Source organism: Pan troglodytes, chromosome 7 (assembly GCF_028858775.2).
Source record: "Pan troglodytes isolate AG18354 chromosome 7, NHGRI_mPanTro3-v2.0_pri, whole genome shotgun sequence".
Taxonomy (NCBI): Eukaryota; Metazoa; Chordata; class Mammalia; order Primates; family Hominidae; genus Pan; species Pan troglodytes.
Window position 1 is genome coordinate 109249110 of NC_072405.2, and position 18455 is coordinate 109267564.

Below are 18455 nucleotides of genomic sequence, written 5' to 3' on the forward strand. Positions count from 1 at the left end.
ATTTTGTTTTTACTCTACTGAAAAAGATGAAGTGGCATCAAAAGATGATTGCATGTTTAGATTAAATGTCTTAAAATTGTTTATCCTGACCTCATAATTCCCTTTTTAAGAATTTTTCTAAATAATCAGAGATATAGGCAAAATGTGTATACAAGGAAGAAAATCCAAGTATCATTTATAGTATTTAAAATTAGAATAATCTTAATGTCTAATGGTAGAGTTAAATAAATCCTTGTGTGTGTGTGCATACATACATATATAAAATATAATGAACAAATTATAGTTACTTGAGATAATGAATAATGACAGAAAAATGTTCATTATATATTTAAAAATTCATCATGAGCTCATTTATTATAGTTAGAACATTACCTGTTTCTTTAAATACCATGTAACACCCACCTGACAGTAAGTAAAAAACAAAAAAGTGTCTTAAAAATAGTGTATTAAAAAAAGACAATAATATGTTCCATATAACGTAAATATAGTGGAAAAATACCTGTATAGAAGAGGACTGGATATGTATGCACTAAAATGTTAGCAGTTGTTACCTCAGGATGATGGCATTGTGGTTAAATTTAATTTTTGAATTTCTAGTTTTTTTCTTTTTCAATGAACATTTATCAGGTTTAAAATAAAGATGACCATAACAAATATTTTACATATATCATTATTAAACTTTATTATTATTTTCCTTAGGAGAAAGGGTAGGTTGAAAAGTCAAGATTTTTTTTTTTTTTTTCCTTTAGGCTGGGAAGACTAATCAGAGAGACTGCGAAGTAAAAGGGTTGTTTATGATTCACCATCAAACACATGTCTTTAATTATCACTCTGAATCCACATAACAATATTCCTTTTTGGCACAAGGTCTGTACTAGATGAATGATAAAAAAGAGCCATAAGTGTGTAAGTGCCATAAGTGTGTAGTATTCAGAGACAGACAAGATCCTCTCTAGTTGCAGTGGTCAAAAAGTCTTATCGAGTAGAAGGGCTTTGATATGAACCTTTTTTTTCTAAGTTTAAAACTATTTTATTTATTTTTTCAGAGACAGGGTCTTGCTTTGTCACCCAGGCTGGAGTGCAGTGGCGGGATCATAGCAGCCTCAAGCTCCTAGGCTCAAGTGATCTTCCTGCCTCAGCCTCCCAAGTAGTTAGGACTACAGACATGTGCCACCATGACCGACTACGTTTTAAATTTATTTTTGTAGCAACAGGGTCTCCCTATGTTGCCCTGTCTGGTCTCAAACTCCTGGCCTCAAGTAATCCTCCTATGTCGGCCTCCCAAAGCACTGGGGTTACAGGCATTAGCTACTGTTCCCAACTTTCATTTGGACTTTAATGGATAAGGAAGACTTAGAGCAGCATTATCAAATTCTTTGGCCTTAGGACCCCTGTATAACACTCTTCAATATTATTGAGGACCCCAAACAGGTTTTGTTTATATGGGTTATATCTATCTGTATTTACCATATTAGAAATTAAAACAGACAATTTACAAATATTTATTAATTTATTTTAACCTAAATTACATGTTAACATAAATATTTTTATGAACTATATTTCCCCAAACAAAAACAGTTAGCAAAGTGGTATTGTTTTACATTTTGCATTTTAACAGAAGACAGGTGGATTCTTATATTTGCTTCCGTTGTGATACTGCATGTCATGTAGCCTCTGGAAAACTCTACTGTACACCTGTAACAGAATGAGAGTAAAAAGGCAAATAGCATCTTAGTATTATTATGAGCGTACCATTGACATTGTGGGCCCCCGAGAAGCACTCTGAGAACCACTGATTAAAAAAGACTAAGGGCAAAATAGAGGGATGGCATAATTTTAGAGGTGGGAGGGTATAAGGCATGTTACAGAGAGAGCAAACAGACCAATCTGGTAGTTGTGAAAGATTCACATGGGGGAGGTGGAGGAGATATGGCTAGAAATGTATACTGGGGGATCGTGTTATATCAATTAAAAAATACTAGCTTCCTTAATTATGACCATCTTCACTGACCTCTAATTTTGGCATCAGTAAGCTTCAGGGTAGGAATGATAGAAGAGAAATTCATACTTGGTTTCAGGCAACTCTAAAGTTATGTGGCTGATAGTATTCTAATTGATTTGTTGATTACTTTATCTATTTAATGTATTTAGTGTTTACTACATTCAAAGAAGCAACATAAGAACTAGTGATACAACGATGATAAAGACACAGTCTCTACTTTATAGGAGCTCCCAATTGAGTGGAAGATTCAGATATTAAAATAAGCAATACACTCATTAATCTGGAGGAAGACAGAGGAGAGGGCTGCTAACTGTGCCTGGGTGGTGTCATAGACAGCATTGTACAGGAAACCTTTAAGTCCCAAATACTAATAACCACTGATACATGACCATGGTGAGAAATACTTGGTGTATAAGGATGACAGATTCAGTACTAGAGTTAATACAGTAGTTCTGGTGAGATAGTCAGATATATAGAAAAATTTCCTGAATATATGTTCTCTTTTGAAAGTAAGAGTGTACAAATTTTCTTTCTCCTAAAGCCCTGCAGCATCTTTCTACTGCTAGGCCTGGGAGACACCATCAGTTATCTTAATGTCTCTATTTTCTTCAGTTTGATCACCTTTTTAAATCTTTTTATTCTCTGTGACTCAGTAACAAGAGTGAAGGGGAGGAAGAAATTTAGGTAATTACAACAGCTTTAAACTAAGAACTGAGAACACCTTTACTAACCCAACTAATTATGATTAAATACGTAAATAGAGAACCTATCTCCCAGCACCACCTGCAGGGGATGAGGAAGTCTGCAACAGGATTCAACACTTCCTTTTCTGCCAACATATCTTTAGCCCAACATTCCATTATTGAGAGTCTACCAAGTTAAGAGCCTGCTTTTAGTGGCTGAGGAAAATACAAAGACCAATAAGGATAATCTACCCATACTCTGAGGAACATTATTAAAACTTGGGGATGTTTGTGATAATGAAAATAGCTTGGAAAGAACTGATTAAATCGAAAAGAATCAGACTTCTTTTGTGAAGATTGAATAGAAAAGCAACTACTGCATTGCCATTTTACATCCCCCACTGATAGAAACTAATAACAAAGGTGATTCCACAGTTTTAAAAGTAAAATAATAATGATTAGTTTTGGATCTTCAAGTCTGTTAAGTTTGCAATATGATGGGAAAAGCCTGTGTTGCACACCATCTTATATGGACCTGTTAAGCATGCTCTTTTCCTAATTTAAGGCTGGCCCCAGACAGCTACCTTAGGGCTCTCTGCTAGTCATAAGAGGAATCAGATGGAAAAAGATACATGAATTAGTATAAATCCATATGCACCTATTCAGTAAGTAATAAGAACTTTTTCCAGTAAGAGCTTTTTCTTTACTTATCAAATCATGTCCTAGAATCTAAAGAGAATGAGGTTTTCAAAAGTTCCTAGTCTTTTGAAATCTCACAAACAAGGATAAAATATTTGTTTTTTGATTTCAGAATTTAACAAAGAAGCAGAATATACCAGACACACAAGAAGCAAAAGAAATGAAATGAGCATTCATAACAACATGCTTAGAGCACAGAAAGCCTTATCCTGGGTGAGTGATCAGGAATATGAATAAAGCTGATCTGTAGGATGGCTTTCAATGTTTTTGTTTAGATGTGCAGTCTTACTATATGTACAGGCAAGATTACTAGAGGGAACAGTCAGTCAGCTATCACCCATCCTACAACCCAAGAAAATGCTCACAGGCACCTGGGTAGTCATATTCAGGTGTTCTCAGTCTTTTTTCACTAGAGTTTTGAACTGCCTATTGTATATTAAGGCATGAGTTACCACTCCCAATTTATACCACTTTCCAAAATCACACCACACATTATAAAAACAATGATATGGATTGGTAATTACAATAATACACCGTCAGAGGTAATGGGATACAATATGTCATGTAGTCCAGTTATTTCTCAACGTATGGGTTCTATATCTGCAAAATAATGTATTGCTTATTACAAATTCAGACTACTAGGCTCCATGTCAAAACGAATCAATTTCAAGCCAAGGGTGGAATCCAAGAATCTGCATTTTTAACAAGCTCCTTAAGATGATATGTGCATTAAGGTTTGGGAACCATTCATATAGTCAAACTCCTTCATATGACAGATAAGGACATAATATGAGAGAAGTTAATTGATTTGGCCAAAGTGGACAGCCAGTCAGAGGCAGAAACCAGACTCACACTTAAATCTTGACTCCTAAGCTACAATTTTTCCAGTTATAAATAGTTTGTATTTATTTGTAAATTCCCGGTACACCTAAATGAAAACGGAATTTGAGGTCTTTGTTCCTTGACATTCCCCAAAGGTTTAATACCAATAATTTACTATTAATGGGCTCCCAGCACTTGCTAAGTAAGCTGTTGTCTTCCGATTTAGGGAATATCAACTATAGAAGCTTGTGGACAGAGGTGTTTTGTTAACTTGTTACCATCCCATTCCCCTTCACAATAAGACATGCAAGTTCATTTATCAACAAGAGCATATACTCATTTTTCTCAAATCACAAGAGACAATAAAAAGTAAATGGAAAACCCTGCTACTAGTGTTAAACAAGAATATCCCACCCTCTATAACAACATACCATATGGTATTTCCCTACCTTGTTCAGTATTTAACCTAACAATTTATTGCTAGGCTTCTTGGCAGCAAGCTGTGCAAGTTGAAGTGGAATCTGATTGAGGTGAGTTAATTAATGTGGTGGCAGCTCGGAATGTTGTCCAGCTGCCAGTGAGAATTATGTTTGTTTGCCTTTGGCCCAAGTGTGAAATGGCTGGCTGTTGATTTCAGAAGTGTGAGTGTACATTTTTATATCTCACATGAATGAATACATTTTTTGTATCCTACACATTTGGGGAAATGCTAAAATTTATTGGGTCATGTTATTTACCACTTGTGTGGCAGAAAGAGAAAGGTGGAATTTTGCCCCAGAGGTTGACTTTGCATCTGTAGAAAAAGCAAAAGCAGGTGGCATATAAATCCATGAGCAGGTAAATAAGCTGTCTGAAATTAGCTCATCTGGCCTAATGTTTTAAAGAATAACTTTTAAAAGGACGTAGGCAAGATTTTTGAACCAGAAAAGAATAACTCTTGTAATGATGAAAGGATTTTGAAAGTAGGAAACATAGTTTTTAGATTTCCCTTGAAAGACATGGCTTTTGGATTTACTGTTGACTTACATTTACAATTCTTATTTTTACTACACACAACCTTCTATTGAATACATCATCTCACTGTGCAATCTTCCTTTCTATCAATAACTGATGACAGTGATTTCTGTGATGTGTTCTTAATGTTCTTGATAATTTTGACTAGCTGTTACTGATATGAGCAGGGGGTTCTCCAATTCAAGCAGTCAATAACTGACACTAAACTAACAAAGTTCAAAGAACATTTGAAGTGTGTCAGATATTATTCCTCTATTTTTTTCTATGTAATATCCTGTTAAGTTAAAATGCCTTGAGAAAAGTTTACCTTAGATTAAGGAAATAGATACTTAAAAATATAATGTATAAATATTTCTTTTATTTTACCATTTTGAAAAAAATTAATACACTAAAAGCAAAGGAAATAGCATGGAAGTGATGTAAGAGCAAATAATATGAAAAGTTTGCAAATCTAACAAAGCATTACCAAAACCCTTTTTGATGACAAACAGATTTCCTTAAATTTTGATGTTACCATGAGGATATTAAGAAAACTTTAAAATAAAAGAGTTCATACTTTGGAAGACGTTCAATGAAATTAGTCTGGTAAAAAATCTAGTAAAAATAGTATTTTAGATGCAGAAGTATATAGAAAAAACACAAGTGAATTAGTGCAGATATAGGACCATGGATTCACAGAACTTTAGAGAATAAAGAGAAAGTAAGGAAATTTGAATAAAGTATGAATTTAGTTAGTAATAATGGATTGATATTTGCTCATTGATCATTACAAATGTACCATACTCATGTATGATGTTAATAATAGGGGAACTAGACAGATTCCTAGGCTAAGTTTCTGCGTTGGTAAAATTCATATACATATGAAGTACTGAATGAATGGTATCATTCTTAAGGTATTATAACTTGTGTTGATGTCAGTAATCATCTACTACATGACAACTTCTAGAGATTCATAGGATTGTGATATTTGTTATGCTAAGGCCTCCTGAACAAAAATGGCACTTTATTTAGAAGGTGCATCAGTGTATTAGTTATTTGTGTTAAGAATTACCTCAAGGACAGGTGCGGTGGCTCATGCCTGTAATCCCAGCACTTTGGGAGGCCAAGGCAGATGGATTACCTGAGCTCAGGAGTTCGAGACCAGCCTGGCCAACATGGTGAAACCCTGTCTCTACTAAAAATACAAAAATTAGCTGAGCATGGTGGTGGGGACCTGTAATCCCAGCTACTCAGGAGGCTGAGGCAGGAGAATTGCTTGAACCCGGGAGGCAGAGGTTGCAGTGAGCTGAGATCACACCATTGCATTCCAGCCTGAGTGAGAAGAACAAAACTCCATCTCAAAAAAAAAAAAAAAAAAAAAAAAGAGAGAATTACCTCAAAATCTGGTAGATTAAAGCACTAAATATTATCTCATAATTTCTGCTGTGGTTCAGGAATTTAAGAGCAGCTTACCTAGGGGGTTCTGGCTCAGGGTCTCTCATGAGGTTGCAGTCAAGATGTCATCCTGAACTAGAGTTATTTTATTTTTTTACACAATGAATTACTTTTATTTCGGTATGCATCCACATTTCAGCATTTAGTGGTCCTGAACAGAAAGTGGAAAGACGCACCAATTTCCCAGGAGGTCAAGCCCGCCAATTTCAGGGATCTGCTATGCACACTGGGTTCTTTCTTAATCCCTGCTGAGGATCTTGAGAAGCAGCAGCAGCACCAAAACCAAGGCATGCACTGGATTCAAGGTTCTTTTTGTTCCAGTTGTCAGATTCCAAACTAGACCTCAATAGATTGCAAGGATGACCAAATGAAAGCCCTGTTTAAAACTTCTTCAGTTTTTAAAAGCAAAAGCAATTACAGGAAGTAAAACAATTCAGAGGGATCACGTGTGCTTACAAGTGTCTTCTTGGGGTCTTTCTCCAATTTCAACCACCAAGGACTCTGAGAGCTGGCAGGTCTGAGTAACCCTGGTGACTTTCCTTTTCACCTTATCAAAACCTGAGCTAAAAACAACGCATCAGCTGACGACAGCAGAGGGTGGCAGGGCTGAAAACCCAATATTCATTTCCCAGGCTGATGGAGAATGAATAAGTATGGTTCCAAAACTAAACAAGGGAGGTTAGAGACTTTCTAACCTTACCTGATGGCTTCTGGCCAAAGCAAGGAAGTGTCATGGAAGGTATTGAGTGGTGATGGTGCAGAAAGCAACTTGAGGAGGGAAGAAAAAACAGCATCCCTCGATAAAGGTGGGGGAGAGAAGATACTGGGAAAGCCCTGAATTCCTTACCAAAGGCCAATCTTAGAGGGGAGCGGAGGGGTTACAACCTATGCTTCTGCCAAAGGCAGGAGTGGAGGAGTGTGGGGACAGGATGACGGATTGGAAGGTGCATAAGACTTAAAGAAACCAGGGGTGCAGGCGAAGCACCCCACACACCTAGCAGTAGTCCCACAGGCTGCAACCTGAAACCTTCACATCCACTCTAACAAGCCAAGCTAGAGGGCTGTTGCAGGGAGGGTGGGAGGCAGGAGGGTAAGGGGAGAAGGCAGAGACCCCCAGGCCATGTAATCAGCAAGGTGATTGTGTGATGTTTCTTTTCACAGTTGAGTTAGATATGCCCCACTAGTTATGATGGGAATCAATTTAATTAGAATTTCTCGATTCCAGAAGTTCAACTACGTGGACAGTGGTTACACTTGATAGGATGATTTGTTATAGCAAAACTTATATATTTCAAATGGATAATTAGTATCATTTACAGTATCTTAAGATAAATTTCCTTTGAATTGGAGCTTCCTTTCCAGTACTTTGAGATCTACATGATGTATCTAGAAAATTTACTACTGTGGAAAACGAAGACTGCTTAAATCGAATCGGGCGGGGGGAAGCGGAAGGGCCTGTGGTTTTTCTTTTTGATTAATTGCTGTGACACTGTCCTTCCGGTGGCTGAGGGAGTTTCATATTTTCTTTAGACATCAATAGGCACTGAAGCTCTTGCAGGACAACTTTGATGCTATATGAATTCTGCCATTTTGCTAGCACTGATATGGCTCTTGGGTCCACCACTCCATTAGAACTATTAACTCCATTTACATTAATTTTTGTTACAAATCTTACAAAGGGGGGTGCTAGTGGGTATTTAGGTCCACATTCTATTTTAAGGCTGTATATTTGGTTTTCATAAATTGTTCTTGGAGGCCCAATTATCATCCCTGTCCATCTTTTGTCATGTCTTCATCATCTTCTAGACCTCAGCTAACTGTGCCATCTCCTACTCCTTTCTGGCCTTCTCTGAGTTCTTCCAACAGTCAGAAATTGTGAGGGACTTTTACTCCCGAGCCCATGGTGGCTGCCGTCTTGCGTTGCTGACGCTTGAAGGCCGGCCCCGAACTACAGTCATCTTAAGGCTGACTGTGCTCAGATAGCCCAAGTTCTTGGGTTTCCTGTTGGCAAGAGGACTGAGTTTTTGCCATGTGGACATTGCATAGTGCAGCTTGAGTATCCTTATGACACAACAGCTGGCTTCTCCCAGAGCGAATAATCTAAGTCAAAGAACAAGGAGAAAGCCACAAAGTCTTTTACGTCCTAATTTTGGAAGTCACAAACGGTCACTTCTGCCACATTGTATTGTTAGAAGTAAGCCAATAAATATAATCCATACTCAAAGGGAGGAGAATTAGGCTCCAACTTTTGGAGGGGGTATAATTAAATAATTTGTGGACATATTTTAAAATCACTGCAACCAATAAGGAAATTCATGTAGAAAAAGACTTTAAAGATGTTTCTGATGTTGCTAACTTAGGAAAGTATTCACCCTTTGTCACCATAACCAGGCAGGTGGACCTAGATTTCCTATAACATTTCCTTACACCAAATTTATTCCCCCAGTTTTCTTCTTAAAATATGACTGCTACAACAAATTACTGTAAACTGGGTGGCTTAAACAACAGAAGTTTATTCTTTCACAGTGCTGGAGGTCAGAAGAAAATCAAGGTGTCAGCAGGGCTATACTCTCTCTAGAGGCTCTAGAGGAGAATCTGTTTTTGCCTCGTCCAGTTTCTGGTGGTTCTTGGCATCCTCAGCTGTTAACGGTGTCATTCCAGTCTGTGTCGTCATGGTGGCATTGCTTCCTCCTATCTGTGTTATCTTTCTTTGCCTCATTCTTGTACAGACACTTGTTACTGGATTTAGAGCTCACCTGGAAAATCTAGGATAACACTCCTCTCAATTTTTTTTTTTTGAGATGGAGTCTCGCTCTATTGCCCAGGCTGGAGTGCAGTGGCACAATTTTGGCTCACTGCAACCTCTGCCTCCTGGGTTCAAGCTACCTCAGCCTCCTGAGTAGCTGGGATTACAGGTGCAGGCCACACCTAGCTAATTTTTGTATATTTAGTAGAGATGGGGTTTCGCCATGTTGGCCAGGCTGGGCTTGAACTCCTGACCTCAGGTGATTCACCCACCTCTACCTCCCAAAATGCTGGGATTACAGGCATGAGCCACCATGCTGGCCCTTAAAATTCTTAACTACATATTTTGCCCTATAAGGTAATATTCAGTCTGTTACTATATATGGGAATAGTAATGGGTTCTGGGGATTAGGCCATGTCTTTTTGGTCACCATTTAGTCCACCACACCTAGTATCTCTATTAATTTGCATGGCAAAATTGGAGAACAAAAAGATCTCTATTGGCCAGTTGTGGTGGCTCATGCCTCCTAGTAACTTAGGAGGCCAAGGCTGGAGAATCACTTGAGGCCAAGAGTTCAAGGCTAGCCTGGGCAATATAGTGAGACCCCATTTCATATACATACATATATATACACACACACACATACATGCATATATATATACACACACACACGTGTGTATATATACATACACACACATGTGTATATATATACATACACACACACACTTATATGTGTATATATATACATACACACACACATTTAAAATTAGCCAGGTGTGGTGACGCACACCTGTAGTCCTAATTACTCAGGAGGCTGAGGCGGGAGGATCACGTGAGCCTAGGAAATTGAGTTTATAGTTAGCTACATGATTGTACTACCATACCGTAGTCTGGGCGGCAGAGTCAGACCCTGTCTTGAAAAAAAAAAAAAAAGATACTTAAGATAACCCTAAAGATTGACCACAACTTTTTAAAACATTTTTATTTATTTATGTTTTTATATGGAGTCTTGCTCTGTTGCCCAAGCTGGAATGCAGTGGCATGATCTCGGCTCACTGCAACCTCCACCTCCCTGGTTGAAGTGATTCTCCTGCCTCAGCCTCCTGAGTAGCTGGGACTACAGGCATGTGCCACCACGACCAGCTAATTTTTTTGTATTTTCAGTAGAGATGGGGTTACACCATGTTGGTCTGGCTGGTCTCGAACTCCTGGCCTCAAATGATCTGCCTGCCTTGGTCTCGCAAAGTGCTGGAATTACAGACATGAGCCACTATGCCTGACTGTATTTATTTTGAGAGAGGGTCTCACTGTGTTACCCAGGCTGGAGTGCAGTGGTGCGATCTCGGCTCACTACAGCCATGACCTTCCAGGCTCAAGCAATCCTCCCACCTCAGCCTCCCAAGCAGCTGGAACTACAAGCATGCACCACCATGCCCGGCTAATTTTTTGTTTATTTTTTGTAGAGACGGTCTTACTGTCTTGCCCAGGCCAGTCTTGAACTCCTCAGCTCAAGTGATCCTCCTGCTTGGCCTCCTGAAGTGTTGGGAATGATTACTGGCATAAACCACTGTGCTGGGCTTCTTATTTTTATTTTACCTTATTTATTTTTTTAGAGTCAGAGTCTTGCTCTGTCACCCTGTCTAGAAAGCAGTGGAACAATCATAGCTCACTGCAGCCTTGATCTTCTGGCCTTAAGTGATCGTCTCACCTCAGTCTCCCAAGTAGCTGGGAGTATAGGTGTACACCATCATACCTGGCCAATTAAAAAAATAAAATACACACACACACACACACACATTTTTTTTTTTAAAGAGATGGGGTCTCACTATGTTGCCCAGGCTGGTCTCCAACTCCTGGCCTCAAGTGATCCTCCTGCCTTGGCCTCCCAAAGTGCTGAGATTACAGGTGTGAGCCACTGCACCCAGCAACGTTCCTTTAAAATTTGCTACAGATAATTAAGATAATAAAATACCTGTAAATTCCTGTTTGGAAAAAGTGAGATGATTTTTTTCAAAGTGTGATGTAAAATTAAGAAATATTATTCTAGTTAATTTTAATAATCAAGTATTTTGAAAAAAATATGAATAACACCCATGTACTCAACACCTATCAAATATTAACATTTTTCCTTTTGTAAAATAAGGAAAACATTACAGATACAGTTGAAATACCCAGTATTCCCTTCCCGTTTTATTTTCCATGTCTTCCTCTTCAGAGGTAATAATACTATCCTGAATTTGGTATTTACCTTTCTCATAAGTTTTAAAAATTATTCCTTTATATAAATATAGGTATCACAATATATAGCATTTCTTGAATACCATATACATGTATATGTATGTATGTGTATATATACATATATACACACACTATATAATATGCTATACTTGTTATTCAGATTTATTCATGTTGATAAATATATAACTTTGTTTAGTTTTTTTTTTTCAAACTGTAGGTTTCAAATCATTAGTAGCACAGAAAATCAATATAGCAGGTCATGAACTGCTTTAGAAAAAACAGAACAGTAAATAAAATGTATCATAAGTACTCAATTTAATGCCTATATACATATATGTATGTGATTATATATAAGCATATATATATTGAGTCATGATATGAAATATATTTCTCACTGTAGGTAAAATATTTGAAAGTCATAACATTCATTTTCACTACTATATAATATTCTATTGTATGAATATGATAGTTAACTACTGTCCTACTGACATTTCAATTGTTTCCACTGTTTTACTAATACAGGTTGAACATCCTAATCCCCAAACCAAAAATGCTCCAAAATCTGAACGTTTTTGAGTGTATAATATGCATGACCCTCAAGGAAATGTTCTTTGGAGGATTTTAGATTTTTGGATTAGGGATGTTAAAGTGGTAAGTATAATGCAAATATTCCAAAATCTGAAAATAATTGAAATCTGAAACACTTCTGGTCCCAAGCATTTTGGATAAAGGATACTCAACTGGTACAAACAATGCTGCAAAATAGTGTTAAACATATCTCCTTGTGCATACACACAAGTTTCTTTCTTTCTTTTTTTTTTTTTTGAGAGACAGAGTCTTGCTCTGTCACCCAGGCTGGAGTGTACTGGTGCGATCTCGGCTCACTGCAACGTCTCCCTCCTGGGTTCAAGCAATTCTCCTGCCTCAGCTTCCCAAGTAGCTGGACTGCAGGCGTGCACCACCACACCTGGCTAATTTTTGTATTTTTTTTTTTTTAGTAGACATGGGGTTTTACTACATGTTGGCCAGGCTGGTCTCGAACTTCTGACCTCAGGTGATCCGCTCGCCTCGGCCTCCCAAAGTGCTGGGATTACAGGTGTGAGCCACTGCGCCTGGCCCGCAAGTTTCTATAATACTTACAAGTAGACTTGTTGGGTTATAGGGTATATGCGTCTTCAACTCTGCTAGATATTGCTTAATTCCTCTCCACTGTGTTGTTCTCAGCAACAGTGCACTAGGTTCCTATCATGCCACTCATTAACATTATACATTAAAAATATTGTCAGTCTGATAGGTATGGAATAGGTCATTATTGTTTTAAATTGAATTCCCCTGATTAGTGGAGCTGAACATGTTTTTTGTGATTATTACACATTTGGGTTTCCTCTTCTATGAATTGGTTGGTTTTCTATTGCATTTGTTCATTAATTTGTAGTGTATTATAAAATGAGTTCTTTTTCTTTGTTGAGTAATGAACATTTTTCATCATCTTCACCCAGCTTGTGGCTTGTATTTTGACATGTGCTTGTATTTTGACATGTTCTTTGATGAACAAGCTTTTTTAATTTTAATGTATAAACTTACTAAGCTTTTCATTGAAAGTTTGTCCTTTTTATGTCTTTGTGCCTTACCTTATTTAAGAATTCCTTCCTCTCTGAGGCATAACAATTTTTGTCCTATAATTTCTCTAAAAATTAAAAAAAATATTGAATTTTTAATCCATTTTGAGTTTATTTTTGTGTTCGTTGTGAACAGAGGTAGATTTACTCTACCATCACTTGTATAAGCTCTTTTCAAGGCTCTGGGAGAAGCCCAAGTAATGTTCACATGGGTTGTGTTTTTACAAAATTTTCAAAAGTTAATTTATTTTGGAATTTCCTTAGGAATCCCCAAATTATAAGTTTTTGGCTTCATAAAACTTGGACTTCTTTCCTACATCTGAGGTAGGAATCTAATTTTTCTCCATATAGGTAGTAATTGTTCTAGTATCAATTACTGAAATATGCACTCTTTGCCATTGATTGTCATATATAAAGATGCCATGTTTGAAGGGGTTTCTTTCTGGGCTCTTTATTCAGGTATATTGGCATGTTTGCCTATCCCTCTGATTTGTTTTGATGTAGTAGAGATTTCTAGGACTCTATCTGTCTTCCAAAAGGGTCTTAAACTAGGTCATTCCATTGATGATTTATTTTAGTGAAAATTACAGTTTTCTGATTTTGCTTGAAAGGCTTAGGTCAGTGGAAAAAAATACATTGTTATCTGTAACTGGTAACTCCTCTCTTAAACCTTGACTGATTTTCTCACATAGTTCTAAATGATTTTTTACAGTGTCCCACAGCACTTTTTACATAATCTACTTAATCATATAATATTTTAATAGGTCATTTATATCTGTGATTCCAATGAAACTGAGCTCCTTCAATGTGGGCATGCCTAAGTGACTGGTATGCTGTAAAACACATAGTGGGCATTCAAAGAATGTCTCAGCTAATGAGTAAATTCAGAATATTAAACTAACATACATAAATAACTTGAGCCAATCATGATTAGTTTCTTGCCAACTGGACTTATGATCTATACTGTGCCCAATTTTCATAGTGAGATAATATCTACGTGACTTGGATATTTGTTTACACTTAACTCTGAGGGTATATTAAGAATCTTTACATGCTGTAACTCTTTAGGAAGCCAGTCAGAAGCGCACTGTACAGCTGCTTAATGTGTATGACTTTAAATCCAGAAAACTGTTGTTCTATTGATTGTAGTAATTAATGGTTTTTCTTTTTTTCCTTCTCAAAAGGGAGAAATAAAGTCAGAAGACTTTGGTTGATTACAATTTTAACATTTCTGAAACAAAGTTGAATTAAGATCAGCTTATGTCTATTATATGAATTGGTTAAAATAATACTTCCTGCTGTGACAGATAACCCTCCAAATCTCAGTAAGTTTAACAGTAGTTTATTTCTAAATCATGGAAAATCCTAATGGATGTTACTTATCAGCAGTTGTTTCTCTAGGCAATGACTCATAAACTCAATCTCCTAGTTTTTGTCCTTAACATCTCCTTGGACCTTGGAGTCCTCTGCACATTTTTATCCTGCTTGGTGATGGAGAAAGACTAAGGCTGTCATGTGGGAGGCTTTTATGAGCCAGGCCTGTGCTTACATCACTTCTATCCACATTCAGGTGGTCAGAACTCAGTTACTTGACAACACCTGGCTGTTAGACAGCCTGAATAATAATCTAGCCCTGTGTACACAAGGAAAAGGTAAGCAGATTTCCTGAATAATTGTTAAAGTAAATCACTGTCATAACCTATTAGGTACCACATAATATGCAAGGCATTAGGGATACAGGTCCCTGTAGTTGAAGATCCCATATATATATATCACACATAATAGAAAACTAAACAAAAAAAGAAGCCTTTCTCTACCTTTTTCAATCTTTTAATCTTGCAGCTAGAAAATCTAAGCAGGGAGATGGAAATAAATAAGAAAATAAAAAACAGAAATGAAGAAACAGAATGGTTAATAACCTTCTAAAGTGGAAAACACTGTGCTTAGGTGGGTTCATTGGTGAGTAATACCAAACATTTAAGGAAGAAATTATACCAATTCTCTATAATCTCTTCCAGAAGATAGAAGCAAAGGAATACTTCCTAACTTATTTATGAGCCCAGCCTTACTATAATACCAAAATCAGATAAAGACATTATAAGAAAACCAAACCAATATTTCTCATGAACATAGATGCAAAAATCTTCAACAAAATACTAGCAGATTAAATCCAACAATGTATAAGAGGAAGTATAAGCCATGACCAAGTGGGACTTATCCCAAGTATGCAAGGCTGGTTAAATATTCAACAATCAATTATTGTAATCAATCACATTAACAGGCTAAAGAAGAAAAATCACATGTTCATATCAATAGATGCAGAAAAAGCATTTGACAAAATCTAACACTTATGTTACGATAACTCTCAGCGAGCTTTAGCTGGCTAAAGAACATCTACAAAAACCCTACAGCTAACAACATACTTAATGGTGAGGAACTTGAAGGTTTTCTGTCAAGATCAAGAACCAGGCCTGCCTCTACAGAACCAACCTGCCTCAAAGTCTTGAGAACACTTAAACAATATTTGTGGGGGGAAGAAAAATCTTACAGTACAAAGACATAATAGATTTGGAAAAGGCTTGCCATTTGACAATTTAAAAAATGAGCAATGAAACTATTAGTGAAAAGGAATTAAATTTATCTTCACTGCTTATGGTAAAGGGCACAGTGGAACACAGATTGAAAACTACAAATTTTTTGATACTTAAACCAAAACACAGTGCCCAGATAATTTTCCCAAGCCAGGAATTTGTCTATTTTTTGTTGGTTCCAGGAGAAAAATGGCATACGTTTAGCATTCCATATGTTTAGCATTCCATATGTTATTTGTTCAAACATCTTAGTCACATTTCTACTCCTATATTTGGCCAATTTATCTTAATATAGTGTTTTTATTTAATAGATCACCACAGAAGAAAACTAGGCCCTTTTTCTCTAGAAAAACGACAAGACCTGGAGCTACTGTTGTAGACTGCTGAGAGGTTCTATACAATTAGCGGAACCATTTTCTTTACGTTAAAACCTCTAAGTCATGGCTTTGACCTGTGTTTCAGATGAAGCAGATAACAGAAAAACAAATTAATTCATTTGTATAATTTGGCAAGTTTTGATAATACTCAAATATTTGAGTTATTATGGCATTTTTGTGAAGGAACAGCTGCTCTGAATTGGCAATTAGCTGCTGCCTCTTTTGGTGAAACTTATTTCCTTATTTTCAATCACAAAATAAACCTAAACACCTTGGCATCCTCAGGCCTCTTTTCTGTTGCAGTTACTGAAGTTCTTTCAAGAAATGGTAATTTTGAATTCCAGGAAAGAGCTTTAGGCATGGGTGGGTATTTAATAACCTTTTAAGAAATCTAGTTTCTGATTTTTTGTTTTGTTTTTCGACAGAGTCTCATTCTGTCGCCCAGGCTGGAGTGCAGTGGTGTGATCACGGCTCACTGCAGCTTCCACCTCTGGGGCTCAAGTGATCCTCCCACCTCAGCCTCCTGAGTAGCAGGGACTACTGGCACCATGCCCAGCTTATTTTTGTATTACTATTATCTTTGTAGAGACGGGTTTTTTCCATGTTGGCCAGACTGGTCTCAAACTTCTGCGCTCAAGCAATTTGGAGGCCTTGGCCTACCAAAGTGCTGGGATTACAGGCGTGCATCACCGCGCCTGGCCAGGAGTCTAGTTTCAAAATGCAGTGGTAGGTGTTTTCTTCAGCGATAACCAAAAATAAGACAATCTGGGCAAAACTTGGGGAGCATGTCCTATGCGATTCCTTGAAGCCCAGTGTATATTTTCCGAGTCAATATTTGAGTTTCTTGACTTTGTTAGCTTGTAAGCTGTTATACGGAAAGGTAATATTTTATACTCATTACAGCCTAATAAAACCAACACCGACCCTTACAACTCTGAATTCATTACTTATCAGTTATTTTCACTTTGTCTCTAGAACTCTCAATTCTGTCTTCATTTTGGTTATTCCCGCGGCTTCCCTAAATCCTACGTCAGACTGCAATCCTATGGTTCCCCGCACTATTCTCTTTGACCATCCCTCCCCCGCCCCTCATCAGCAAACTAGGGAGTACTTTACCATTGCTTTGTGAAAGTACCAGAATGCGAGAACTTGTCTACACGTTTGGCCAAAACGCATCCTCTAACGGTGTATGTCCTAATCCCTTCAATTTTCTTCCCACATCCACCCTCCTTCCAGCAAATAAACCTTGGAACTAAGTTGAAATCTGTCACTTATTTCGCTCCTCCTACCAGCGGCCTATTGCTTCTGCCCTCCCCAGTGAACCCAACCAAGTTCCTCTTCCCAGTCCTCCCATTTCTCAAGAAAAACAACCACCTCTATTTTTTCAGGGCTTTACGTGCTAGGTGTGGTTTCTTCCTCTGCATCGAACCAGCGACCTGGGTGCCTCCCCACCCAGGACGGACCTCCACATCGGGAACCGCCGCCGGCGCAGCGGCCCCAGCACCCGCAGCCACCTTCTCCCCGGAGCGCCACTTCCGGATCTCGGGTGTTTCCCCTTTACAGTTCCCCCCACCCCCTCAGACACCTCCTAGAGCTTTGTCCTAACTAGCAGGGTCGGAGCTGGGACCCTGGCTAGCAGAACGCAAGAGTTCTCCTTCACGAAGACGCGCAGAGTAGCTTCTCCAGCCTGAGAAATCCGGTCCGGCTGCGTAGAGTGGCAGCCGTGGAGGGACAGTTTGTTTTGAGCACCAAGTGGGACACACCCGGAAGTGGCGCGGTACAGGAGCAGCACTGCCGGCGGGGGCGGGTGCCAGGGACTTGGAGGTGGAGGGGACGCGGCGGTACTCTGGCGTGTGAGCCGAGGGTGGAGTGCAGAGGGAGCGGGAGCGGGACGGGAGGCCTTCTAGCTTTGGTTCTATGGTGGCAGATCCGGCTGGGTTCCGGGAAGCGAGGGCCTCGCGGGGTGGCTGGGTTGGTGAAGGGCTACTGCAGCCGAAGGGGAGCCCGCCTCACTTCATTCTTCCACTCTGAGGGACCCGCTCTCTTCTGGTCACTACGTCTTCCTCCCTCACTTCGCTTGGCGAAGGGTGTTGTACTTGTGAGGAAGTCGCAGCTGGAGCTGGGAGTCCGCTGGAGTTTTTCTCTGTTTCTAAGAGGAGGCGAACGGCCGCTTTGGTGGGGACTTACTGCTTTCGGCCTGAGATAACGAACGCTCTTTCCTTCACTCTAC

At 38.5% G+C, this 18455-nt stretch overlaps 2 protein-coding genes and 1 long non-coding RNA gene across 24 annotated transcripts in view; 1 reads left to right on the plus strand and 2 right to left on the minus strand.

Moving 5' to 3' along the window:
- Positions 1 to 1491: 1491 nt before the first annotated feature.
- On the minus strand, positions 1492 to 17760 carry LOC107976549 (uncharacterized). The gene is made up of 2 exons (XR_001720600.4): positions 17600 to 17760; positions 1492 to 1695 (listed from the first exon to the last, which is right to left on the minus strand). It is a non-coding gene; the product is annotated as an uncharacterized LOC107976549 (long non-coding RNA).
- On the minus strand, positions 7997 to 8516 carry LOC134806948 (ubiquitin-conjugating enzyme E2 variant 1-like). Its single transcript, XM_063816463.1, has one exon. It carries the CDS (start codon positions 8420 to 8422, stop codon positions 8129 to 8131), a length of 294 nt encoding a protein of 97 aa, XP_063672533.1. The 5' UTR covers positions 8423 to 8516; the 3' UTR covers positions 7997 to 8128.
- The window catches only part of VPS13B (vacuolar protein sorting 13 homolog B), an 861798-nt gene continuing 861091 nt past the window's right edge, over positions 17749 to 18455 (plus strand). For 10 of the 22 annotated variants that reach the window (XM_024345444.3, XM_024345445.3, XM_024345439.3 and 7 more), the window contains exon 1: positions 17805 to 18078. The gene's annotated coding sequence lies outside the window, so the exon portion shown is untranslated. Of the gene's footprint in view, positions 18401 to 18455 lie in introns of all 22 variants that reach the window. The other 12 variants (XM_054657406.2, XM_063816458.1, XM_024345440.3 and 9 more) reach the window with 4 other exon arrangements.